This window comes from Macaca fascicularis, chromosome 16 (genome assembly GCF_037993035.2).
Source record: "Macaca fascicularis isolate 582-1 chromosome 16, T2T-MFA8v1.1".
NCBI lineage: Eukaryota > Metazoa > Chordata > Mammalia > Primates > Cercopithecidae > Macaca > Macaca fascicularis.
Window position 1 is genome coordinate 66,014,677 of NC_088390.1, and position 11,737 is coordinate 66,026,413.

Sequence of the window (11,737 nt, forward strand, 5' to 3'; positions counted from 1 at the left end):
CTTCCTGTCTCTCCAGCTGAGCTAGACTGGGGAGGGGAGGCCAGATGGGACCTTTCCTCAATGAAGAGCTTTGGGATTCTCCAAGAGTCTCACCCCATGGCTGCTGCCCAGGGCAGATGCTTGTAAATACATCAGGCCTCTGCAGGGCAGGGGTGGGAGTGGAAGGGCTGGGCTCAGGCTGCCCTGATGCCATCCTCAGATCTGCTTTGGAGATCCCAACTCTATGAAATATGGTGTGCCAGGTAAGAGTATGGTCTTTGGTTCAAATACTGGCATGTGTCTGTTTTTAGCTCTGTGATCTTGGCAAGTTGTTTAACCTCTCTGAGTCTCAGTTTCCTCATCTAAAATGGATAAAATAACAGCATAATTTTAAAGGGCATGAGATAATTTCCTGTAGATCTACTGCCCACCCCTGCACACATATCCATGAGATAATATATATAAAGTTCTTACATAGTACCTGACATATAGTGGGTACTCTCTCAATATTAGCTGTTGTTATCTAGAAATGCCCTGTGTGACATGGCCCCTAGTTGCAGGAAGTGAGGATGGCAGTGGTGGGGTAAGGGGACTTGGTATGTCTTGGATTTTCTTTTTTTCTTTTTGAGATGGAGTCTTGCTCTGCCGCCTAGTGCAATGGCGCGATCTCAGCTCACTACAACCTCCGCCTCCAGAATTCCAGCGATTCTGCCTCAGCCTCCCAATCCCAGTAGCAGGGATTACAGGCGCCTGCCACCACGCCTAACTAATTTTTGTATTTTCAGTAGAGACAGGTTTTCACCATGTTGGCCAGGCTGGTCTCAAACTCCTGACCTCGGTGATCCTCCCACCTCGGCCTCCCAAAGTGCTGGGATTACAGGCGTGAGCCACCGAGATGGCATACTTGAAAGCATTTTGCAACAGTTACAGATAAATAATAAAAGCTATGTTTATTGAGCACTTAACAATATAGCTCACTAATCTTCAATCAAGTGAGGTAGGTCTCCTTACCTACGTTTATTGATGAGGAAACCCAAGCACAGAGGTCAAGTGCGTAGACCTAGGTCAACCAGCCTTTAGTCTAAAATATGTTCCTTTCTATGGCTGTCATTAATCCTAAATTGAATTGAGAGGAGTGACTTGCCCAGGTTCATACATGGTGGCCCAGGGCTGGACCTAGGTCTCCCAGTTTAAAGATCACCTGTGCCTGTGGAATGCTGATGCCACTTTCAGCGAGGCTCACACCTGTAATCCCAGCACTCTGGGAGGCTGAGGCAGGTGGATCACGAGGTCAGGAGGTTGAGACCAGCCTGGTCAACATGGTGAAACCCCATCTCTACTAAAAATACAAAAATTAGCTGGGCGTGGTGGTGCACGCCTGTATTCCTAGCTACTCAGGAGGCTGAGGCAGGAGAATCACTTGAACCTGGGAGGTGGAGGTTGCAGTGAGCCGAGTTCTTGCCACTGCACTCCAGCCTGGCGACACAGGGAGACTCCTCGGTCTCAAAAAAAAAAAAAAAAAAAAAAAAAAAAAAGGAATTTGTCCACCATGGAAGATGATGAAGTAACTGGGCTGCTTCCCATTCCAGCTTTCCAGGCCCACTTGGGCTGTGGTGGGCATTGGACCCTTTGGCAACTTCCTCCTGGAGCAGCTCAAGTTCTGGCACCTGGTTTCCCCTAGAAACTTCCACCAGACCCCTTCCTAATCTGGAGGAGGGCACGGTCCGCGGTTCCCTCCCTCAACCCTCCCCAGGGCACACACTGAAACCCCCGCGGGGTGAAAATGTTTTTATTATAGCTTTGGTCAGACGGGGCACAGCCGGGCAGGGGCTCTGAGGGTGCTGGGAAGCAATCCAGTCCCCAACTCCCCCTTTCCCTGGGCGCGCCACCCCGGAGGGAGCCGAGGGCAGCTCATCTCAGAGCGCAGGAAGCAACCCCGCCGCCGCGACCTCTCCCCAGGCTGGGGTGGGCTGGCAGGCGGAGGTGGGCAGTAAACAGTCCTATTGTACAAATATATAGCGTGGGCCGGGCGGGGGCGGTCAACCCCGGCTCCCGGGCACGGGGACAGGGCGCGCTGGGCCCGGCTCTGCAGCGAGCCGGCGGGAGGGCCTAGCTGTGGCCCAGGCGGTGGTGAGCACGGGCCGGGGGCGTCATAGCCGGGGAGGGCCGGGCGGCGAGCGGGTGGGCAGGGGCGAGTCATCGTCTGCCCCGCCCGGAGGGGATCCCGCGGGGGTGAGGGACGTGGGTGGAGGGACACGGGGAGCTCAGTCGGAGTAGATGATGAAGCCAGAGAACGTGCTGTATTTGTTGCTGTTGCCGCCGTGTGCTTTGCCTCCATCGAGCTTGATGAAGACCTCGTCGCCGGCGTCCAGGTGCAGGATCACGCTGTTGCTGGCGTAGTCATAGTTCTGATCCGCGTCCTGGGCAATAGCACTGGCCCGCACCTGCGGGTAGGGGACACGGGAGGGAGGGCGAGAGAGGAGGGAGGATGAGAAGGGAGGGAGGTGAGGCAGTCCCGGGGAGGATCAGCAGACCCTGAAACCTGGCCTGCAGCCTCGCCTCATCCCACCCGGCCCCCTCCCAATCGTACAGAACTTGTTTCAGGAGAGGGGCGGAGACGAGCCCTGGATTTCTAGGGCAGGTCTGATCTGGGCCTGAATTGGGAGTCAAGGCAGAGTCTTCCTCCTTCACTCCTATAGAGCTTTCCATCCAGCTGGCCCAGAACCTCAATACCTCCAGGAAGCCTGGAAGCCGGTCCTTGCAAAGAGGAATTCTCTGGACCTCCAGGGGATGGAGGGCCTTCCCTTCTCTCATCATTCCTTCCTCTCTGCTTTCATAATGATGCCATCGTTTCAGCCACACCCGCTGGATCGTATGTCAGTGGATGGACACAAGGGCACACCTTGGCCCCACAGGTCAGGCAGTTGGATCAATGCCAGGCTGCCAGTCAGCAACCATCCTGGAACCAGGGCCAGGTCTTCGGTCTGAAATGCATTCCAGAGTCTCCCCTGCTGCAGCAGTGAGACAGAAGGCCTGGTAATGCTTTCCCCTCCCAGGGCTTAGAAGGAGTATGGGTGCCAGTCTCCATGGAGCTATAGCGATATACCTGTCACTACCCACCCAAAGAGGACTTGTAGCTCCTCCTATCTCACCTCAGGGTGGTAGAAAGGAACTGGGTGGGAAGAAGGGAATCCAGGCCCTACTTCCCTCTGGGATTCTCGGTCTGAAGTGACATCCTTGCTGGTCCCTGCCTTGATGGGGGATGGGGAGGGACAGGCAGGATAATGGGTCAAGGGAGCACCAGCATTTGGGTTTGGAGCCTGCTGTCACTTTTGGAGGCTCTGACTATAATCATAAGAGATTGTGTGTGGCTGGGCACGGTGGCTCATGCATGTAATCCCAGCACTTCGGAAGGCCCAGGTTGGTGGAAAATTTGAGGTCAGGAATTCGAGACCAGACTGGCCAACACGGTGAGACCCCCATCTCTACGAAAAATGCAAAAATTAGCTAGATGTAGTGGCGCATGCCTGTAATCCTAGTTCCTGGGGAGGCCGAGGCAGAATCACTTAAACCTGGAAGATGGAGGCTGCAGTGAGCCAAGATCACGCCACTGCACTCCAGCCTGGGCCACACAGTGAGACTCAGTCTCAAAAAGAAAAGAGAGAGAGAGATTGTGTGGTGGTGAACAAATGATCTACAGACATTCCTCTAACAGGGATGGAAACATAAGTCCTGAGTTTGAGGATCGGGGCCTCTCCAGTGTATCCTGGGTAGAGACCTGGAAGAGAAGCGCCCTCTCCAGGACTGTGGCTTGTGGTGTGGGGAGGCTGCACTGAGTGGAGTTCTCTCAGGTTTCTCCACGGCCCCTCTCTATCCTGTCCCTTCACGGAAGGCAGCTCACCATCCCACCCTCCAGGGCTGAAGTGTGGGTAGAACCAAGCCAAATTTGGGGAGGGGCCCATCCTCTCTCCTGGACTGGAGGCAGCACTGCAGGTCAGCTGTGCCAGAGCTGCTGACTCAGCCGCGATGCTGCAATGAAGAGGACCTGACATATTTGCATGAGGGCCTCCCTTTAAAGCCCATCTCCAACCCCTTCTTCTCCTTCAACCTCTTCTTCCCAACCAGAGAAGAAACTCTTCGTGCGCTTAGCTGGGAAAACTGGTCTAGTTAAAGGTGGGAGGGAATAAATGAGAGGGGAGACGCTGTCTGCCAAGGAGCTCAGTTTCTGTGTCTAGAAAATGGATGAGAAGACTTTGCCTCACCACTGCCACCTCTGTAAAAGTCTTTTGATGATGAAGAAAAAAAACATTTAGATCTTGATGGGGCTTTGAGTTATTAGGGAAGAGCTGAAAGCAAACAGCCAACTTCTGTATTGTTCCCTGAGCCCTAATCCTGGTAGTATTTATTATTACACACGCATTTCATTATCTTTGCTAATAAATTACTACTAATAACAATTATTTTTATTGCCCAGATTAATTTAGCCTTAACTCATTAAAACAGTGTGCTCCTTAATAGCCAAATCCATTGGAACAGAGTCATCTGTCATCAGGAATCTCCTGGTGATGTGACTGTATCAGAACTGTTATGCTTATGTTTATTATTTATTCATCACCATGATTGTTGCCGTAATTATCCTAATTATCCATGGAGGCAGAGAGAATTTATGCCCTTCCATCCTTAGATGGTGGGGCATCCAGGGTTGGAACCCAGGGGTCCCAATTCTCTGCCTGACTGGAGACAGTTGAGGTCTGCAGCTCCTCCTGGGGTCCAAGGGGAAGTGTGGGTAAACGAGGTTGCCAAGGAAGCAAGAAAGCAGGTTTGGGCCTTGTTATGAGGGAGCGCTGCAGAATCAGTTCCTCAAGGGCTGCCAGGAGGGGAAACTGAGGCAATGGTCTGACCAAGGGAACTGGGTGAGAGGGTATCCAGGAAACATGTTCCTGCCCTCAGATCAATGCTGGGGTCTTGGGTGTGTGGATGTGGCTCCGGGGAGCCAGCGTAGCCCATGGGGGACGCTTGCATTTTCACATATTTACTGCATTCCTGCTGTGCCAGGCATTGTGCTCTGTGTTGTGAAAGGTATAGGGGCCAGAGAGGATAGCCAGGGGACCATCTGCCACCACCAGGGGAGAGGCTGATCTCCTTAGGTCTTTTTCCTTTTTGAGACAAGAGTCTCGGTCTGTCACCTAGGATGGAGTGCAGAGGTGCAATCTCAGCTCACTGCAACTTCCGCTTCCCAGGTTCAAGTGATTCTCCTACCTCAGACTTCCAAGTAGCTGGAATTACAGGCATCCACCACCACACCCAGCCTTTTTTTTTTTTTTTTTTTTGTATTTTTAGTAGAGATAGGGTTTCACCATGTTGGACAGGCTGGTCTCGAACTCCTGACCTCTGGTGATCCGCCCGCCTCGGCCTCCCAAAGTGCTGGGATTACAAGAGTGAGCCACCGTGCCGGCCTTCTTAGGTCTTTATACCGCCACCTTGAATTTATATATGCCAGCACCTCTTGCTGCAGTCAGAGTCTGTTGTCAAACCCCTTGCCCATTGGTGATACTCACCTCCCCACAGCCTGCTACCCTGGATAAGCAGCACCCTGACCACAGGCCCTGGCACATCCTCACAAAGCCCCCTGCCCAGTTTATTAATTTTGTGTCCTCTCCAACCCACCTGAACTGTGGATCTTGGAGGCAGCTGCAGGCAACTCACCACACCCAGGGCCCCACTGCCAACCCCGAGTCCTTTCCCCAGGCTCCTCGCATCCTAATGGTCAGGACTTGGTGCCATCAGGGGTGTTGATGCAAGGCTACCCCTAAGGACAGGGGCCAGTGGGCCTCAGATAAGGACAGAGGGAGCCTCAGCGCCAGGCATGAAGGTGGCACTCCCCATCCCGAACTTGCCCAGAGAAGAGACAGAGCCCAGATTCAGCTCTGCCTCCCTAAAGAAATTCTGGAAGCCTCTCTACAGGCAGGAAGCCAGGAAGAAAAAGTGCAGTGCTCAGGATGGCCCCGGGTTCTGAAGTCATGGGAGATACAAGCTTCTCTCTTTTGTTCGCATCCATTGCCCGGTCCTGCCATTTTTTTCCTCTGCTTATTTAAATGTCCTCATCCACCTCTGAGCTGGCTTTCCCCTACACTTGACCTTTTATTTTCTCCCTAGTGGTATCTCCTCACCTTGGGGACCAAGGTTCACCATCTTCTTCCCTGCATCAGGTTGGTCTGCACCAGGGTAGGCCCTACTGAAGCACTCCCTCCCAGCCAACACATTTGGGGACCGAAGTCATCAATTGGGCTCCCAGCCCACCTTTAACACAGTACTCGTTGGGGTGTGTGATTGTACGTTACGAATGTTCCCCCTGCATAGGCCATGAGGTCTTGGAGGGCAAGTGGACTGAACTCCTACAAAGCCTCAAACCTGGCTCCTAGTAGGGGCTCAAAACTAACAAGTGGGATGACTAGTGAGATAAATAAGTCTCTTGGGCAATTTGGAAGAAGTCATAAAGGACATGGAAGAGGGGCCTATAGGCCCCACTATTTCTCCTGGTTTTCTTTCTTTCTTTCTTTCTTTTTTTTTTTTGAGACAGTCTCACTCTGTTGCCCAGGCTAGAGTACAGTGGTGAGATCTCACCTCATTGCAACCTCCACCTCCTGGGTTCAAGTGATTCTCTTGCCTCAGCCTCCTGAGTAACTGGGATTACAGGCATGCACCATCACACCCAGCTAATTTTTGTATTTTTAATAGAGACGGTGTTTCGCCGTGTTGGCCAGGCTGATCTCAAACCCCTGACCTCAGCTGATCCACCTGCTTTCGCTTCCCAAAGTGCTGGGATTAGAGACGTGAGCCACTGCGCCCAGCCTCTCCTGGTTTTCTTTTGAGGGGGCTGGTTTGAGTAACTATTAAGTGCTAGGCCTTTGAAACCCCTAGTTAAAGTCACCTCCTTTTTTCCTATTAGCCTGTGGTCCCATCTCCAATGAGCACCCCTTCATCAGACTCTGTCAACACCCTGCCCCTGATGGAGGGAAAAGGAGCTTTTGAGATGGTTTTACCTCCCAGTGACTGACGCAAGTTCCCCACTCTAAGCACACAGCATCTCTGGGGACCTGTGGGGACTTCCTGAGGTGGTGCAGGGTCTAGGGCCAACCTGTGGCCTGATGACTGCCTCCCTCTCCAGGCAAGCTGTCAATCCTCTGAAACCTCAGCTCTGTGTCAGCCCAAACTTCTTTGGGAAAGGAAGACATTCCATTGATGAAGGTGACATTGCTGCATCCCTTATTGGTGATTAATAGGGGGAATCATGGGGCTGTCTGCAGAATGAGCCTTTGCTGGATACTGGGGCCTCCCATTTGGTCAGGAACCAAGGACAAAGAGGAGAGACACAGGGATGTCTGATAGACACACGTGGGAGAGAGACATACAAGGAATAGAGAAGAGTGGGGTTAGACCCGGGGAGGAGAGGCCAGAAACCCAGGGAGAGACGGAAAAGGCAGACACGGGAGAGAGATGGATAAGAAACAGAAAAATAGAAGAAAGAGGCAGGGGAGAGGCAGAAACCAGAGAAAAGGTGTTGGGTGGGGGGGCAGCAGCCAGGCAGAAGAAAGAGAAGAGGGGCTGACTTACAAGAACCTGGCTGGCTATCTGCTCACTTTCCCTGCTTGCTCCTGTCCCTGCCCCCAAGACTTGCAGACCCGCAGGCTGGCAGAGCTTCAGGGCAGTGCTGCCGTGGGAAGGGTTCCAACAAGGTCTTGCATCTCAATCGTGGGAGATTCCTCCTCAACTTCACTAGCTCAGTTTTAGTTCTGACCAGCGGTCCCCTTCTTCCAAGAGAATGCTCGGCCTGACCACACCCCCAGGCCGCAGGCCACCATGAGTGGGAGCACTGGGAAGGGAGACGTTATCAAGATAGCTGGCTAAAATTGTCACCCCTGGGCGGGGCTGGGTGGAGGTTGGTCCTGGGGTCGGCCATTCCAAGGAGAGCTACAGGCACATGCGAGTCCTGGTACCAGAGTCCCCGACACACTCAGCGCTTTCCAGCTCCAGCGTCTGAGGTGGGGACAGAGAATGGAGAAGATCCCACATACCCCCGAGTCAGGAGGGGCTGGAGCGGGAGACCAAGAAGAGGCGGAGTTTCCATTTCCTCCCCCGCCTCAAGAGGAAAAACTACCCCTCCCCTCCAGACTGCCTTCTTGTTGGGGCAGCTCTGCTACAGTGGGAAAGAGCTCCCAACTCCCGGATTTTGCAAAGGGTGTCAGATCCGCCCAATGGTCCCTTCTCGAGAGCAGGGGACGCACTGCAGCCAGGGCTCTAAGCACCGGGCTCCCTTTGCCTTTGTGCCCCAAACATTTCCTGCAGCCACCTTTCTCCGCGTGCGCCCATGGCCACGCGCCTAGGCGCCCGCGGGTGCGGATGCTGCTTCTCCCTATTCCATGCGCCAGAGCTCATCCTTGCCCTCCCCTTATCGCCCGCTGGTGTCGGCCCTAATCCACTTCCCAAGGGGCAAGCCCCCAAGGGCAAGTCTGTGCACCTGTGAGCCCTGCGCTCTGACTAGTTGGGTTCGTTTCCCGCATTTCCAGCAGCGTTCCAGACGGTGCCCAGCAGCGTCTGTCTTGGAGCGGGAGCCCAGGAACTGAGGATCGGAGATGTCCGCTGGCTCCGACCATCCCCACACGTGATGCCCAAGCGGGGCAGTAGGGTGGGGTCTCCACCTGTGTCCGCCTGGTGCCCTCGCCAACTCCGATCAGGTACCCATTTGCCCCGGGCTCCCTGGGTGCCCTGCCCCCAGGCCAGCCCCATGCCCCCGCCTGGCCCACCTGGCCATTCTTGCAGAGATCTGCCCACATACTGGTGCCGTCGCCGCCGCGCATGAGGACATGGTAGGTGAAAAAGTAGGTGCCGGGAATGTTGCACGTAAACTTGCCGCTGGCCGCGTCGTAGTTGTTGCCTAGGTTGGTGACCACGTCGTCAAACTTGAGCACCTCGTAACCCTCGTGGGGGTTCTTGAGGCCGGCGTAGAAGGCCACGCGCGGCACCGTGGTGTAGGTGGCCGTGCTGATGGCGCCGCTGCCTCCCGCGCCCGGCAGACCCGGAGGGCCCGGCTTGCCTGGCTCACCCTTCTCCCCCGGAGGCCCCACAGGGCCAGGAGGACCTGGGTCCCCGGGAGGCCCCGGAGGGCCGGGCTTGCCGGTGCGGCCCGGCTTCCCCTGGGGGCCCTGCACCAGCGTGGAAGGCGGGGGCGCGCCGCTCTGCTCGCTCAGGGCGTCGCCGCCGTCGGGCCGCGCGCCGGCGCCGGGGCCCCGCGCGGGGTAGGGGTCGCACACCATGCGGCAGGTACCCAGCATCTCATAGTGGCCGTCCGGGCCGCCCGAGCTCACCAGCACAGGGATGAGTACCACCAGCACCAGCAGCATCACCACGCCCGCGGCGGCCGCTAGCAGCGTCTTTCGGCCCGCGCGGAGCCTGGGGAGCGCCGGGCCGCCCGGCCGCGCCGTCGGGGCAATGGTGCCGGCGGGCGGGGGGCGCGGGCTAGACGCCCGCGCTCAAGGGCGGTCCGGCGGGGCTGCGGGCATGGGGCCGGGCCCGGGGCGCCGCGCTGCGCTGGCTGCGCTGCGGAGCCCAGCCGCCGACTCCTGCCTCGCGCCTCCCTCCTGCTGCGCTGCCGGACTGAGCGCTGCGGCCGCAGCCTCCCGCCTCCCGCCTCCCGCCTCCCCGCTGGCTCCTCCCGCCTCCTGGCGCCGGGGCCACCGCCCCCTCGGCCGGGCCCCGCCCCGCCCGCTCCGCGCGGCTCTGGGCTCACGAGGGGTGGGGCTGCGGGCGGGGCCGGCGCCTAATTGGGCCGCGGGCGCCTCGAGGTGGGCGGGGCAGAAGGGGGCGGGCCGCGGAGACCCCGGGCGGGAGCCGGGAGAGGAAAGGGGAGACTGAGTACGCGGAGACGGAGACTCGGAAATGGGATGGGGGCCGGGGTCCGAGAGACCCGGGAGGAGCTCCAAGGAAAGGGGAGAGTAGGGACCAAAGAGCGAATGGGAGAGAGGGCCACAGGGAGAGCTAGAGAGCGCCGAGGGGATCGGGAGAGGAGAGGCCTCGAGGGTCGGTCACCAGGAAAACAGAGGGACGCGGGTCGCGACGGGACAAGACCTGTAGGGGGTGGAAGCGAGAGGATAGCGCCCGGGTCTGCAGGGGACAAAGAGAGTGATTGAGGGGAGGACGAAGGGGGGAGCGGGAAGGTAGGATGAGAAAGGGGTTGTGACGCGAAGAAGAGCTTACAGAGGGGACTATGTGGCACTCAGGCCTCACAGACCACCCGTCTGGGAGATCCGGGGATCGGATGAATGCCTGTCCCGGGGCCCAGCGGAGCCCGAGTCCTGAGGGCGGCCGCCTCCTCCTTTCTGGCTCTGACTGTTCGGGTACCCGCCTCCCCCGAGGGGGATCAGGAGCTTCAACCCCCTCCTCACCTCAGCCCCTTCCTCACCGAACTGTGGCCAGGCTGCTTTTTCCTGGGCCCTTTTCTTCCATCTCCCTCTGCTCAATCCCTTTATCCCTGCCTCTGGACCAGGGAGAAAAGGGGATCCTAAAAAGGCGGGCACCCCCACATTATTTCTGCATGCTGACAGATGCAAATACGTCCCTGAGGGGTGACCCCCTTTTCCAGCCTCCAGGAGGAGGGGTGGATCTCATCCAGCCCCTCAGCCCCTCCTCCCTCACCCCCAGCCTCCTCCGCCGCCCCCCAACTCTTCTCCCCATCAGGCTGTGGGAGGCTCTCCTCTTCCTCAAGTGCAGCAAAGTGTTTAGGTTGCATAAACCGAAACGTGTCTGCTTCCATCAAAATATTTGTCACATTATCTGAGGCCCAGGTCGGGCTGCTCCTCCGCTCCTCCTTCGCCCTCCTTTATCCGGCCCACCGGGGAGGATTCTGCCATTCGGAGGCGACTGGCGGCCGCTAAAGAATGACACCCCAGCCTCTCCTCTCCCAAGAGGCCCCTTCCGGCTCACACTCTCCCTATTGACCCTTCACCATGGCAAAATGATTCCCTGGCCTTCCCTACCCAAGGTTGAGGTCGCTCACCTCATCCAGGGCTGAGAGGAGAAGGACACGGGGACATCCAACGAGGGGGCTGTGAGAGAGGACCCTCCAAGCACTGATGGCTGAGGGGGTTAGAGTGACCCCACCGCCACCAAGGAGGGAGCTAAAAAACTTCAATAAGTAGCATTCATTCAGGGTTTACTCTGTGCTAGACCCTGTGTTGAATGTTTTACATACATGATCACGCTTGATCTTCACATCAATCCAAAGAAGTAAAGTCCAACATTATTTTAATTTTACAGATGGAGAACTGAGGCTCTGGGAAGTTAAGAGATTTGCTCAAAGTCACACAACTAATAAGTGGGAGAGCCGGGATTCAAACTCGTAGCCTGGCTCCAGGATCTTCCAACCTCAGCGCGATGGAGTCTCTAGGTACTGTTTACCGCCCAAAGCCCAGGGGTAGGGGGCTCAGGGCAGCCAGACCTCCCTGAGCTCGGGAAGAGTAGTCTTCAGCGTTCGGCTGTCAGGCAATCAGGCCCCCCGGTTCCTCACGGTGGTCTCCTCGGTGTGCCCCACCAAGAGCGACAGGGCTGGTGACCCGAGGGGCGCGTGCGCGGTCGTCAGCCTGGGATTTGCACGGACCCCCTTCTCTCTAGTACGCTCGCACGCGGGCCCCTCCTCTGCTACGCCGCTGGGGCTCGCCCGCCACCCACAGCACTCGCAGAGTCCTCCGGGCACACCGCGGCT

At 56.9% G+C, this 11,737-nt stretch overlaps 1 protein-coding gene across 1 annotated transcript; it reads right to left on the minus strand.

The window, feature by feature from the left end:
- Positions 1-1,753: 1,753 nt before the first annotated feature.
- C1QL1 (complement C1q like 1) lies at positions 1,754-9,635 on the minus strand. The gene is made up of 2 exons (XM_005584471.5): positions 8,784-9,635; positions 1,754-2,423 (listed from the first exon to the last, which is right to left on the minus strand). The coding sequence occupies exons 1-2, from the start codon at positions 9,378-9,380 to the stop codon at positions 2,244-2,246; spliced, it is 777 nt and encodes a 258-aa protein (XP_005584528.1). The 5' UTR covers positions 9,381-9,635; the 3' UTR covers positions 1,754-2,243.
- Positions 9,636-11,737: the final 2,102 nt, after the last annotated feature.

Bases quoted from the DNA above. Each gene is read 5' to 3' on its own strand.
- C1QL1 (XM_005584471.5), bottom strand. From the start codon at position 9,380: ATGCTGCTGGTGCTGGTGGTACTCATCCCTGTGCTGGTGAGCTCGGGC. The intron at 2,424-8,783 runs GTGGGCCAGGCG...CCCTACCCGCAG, and splicing joins ATCTCTGCAAGAATGGCCAG to GTGCGGGCCAGTGCTATTGC.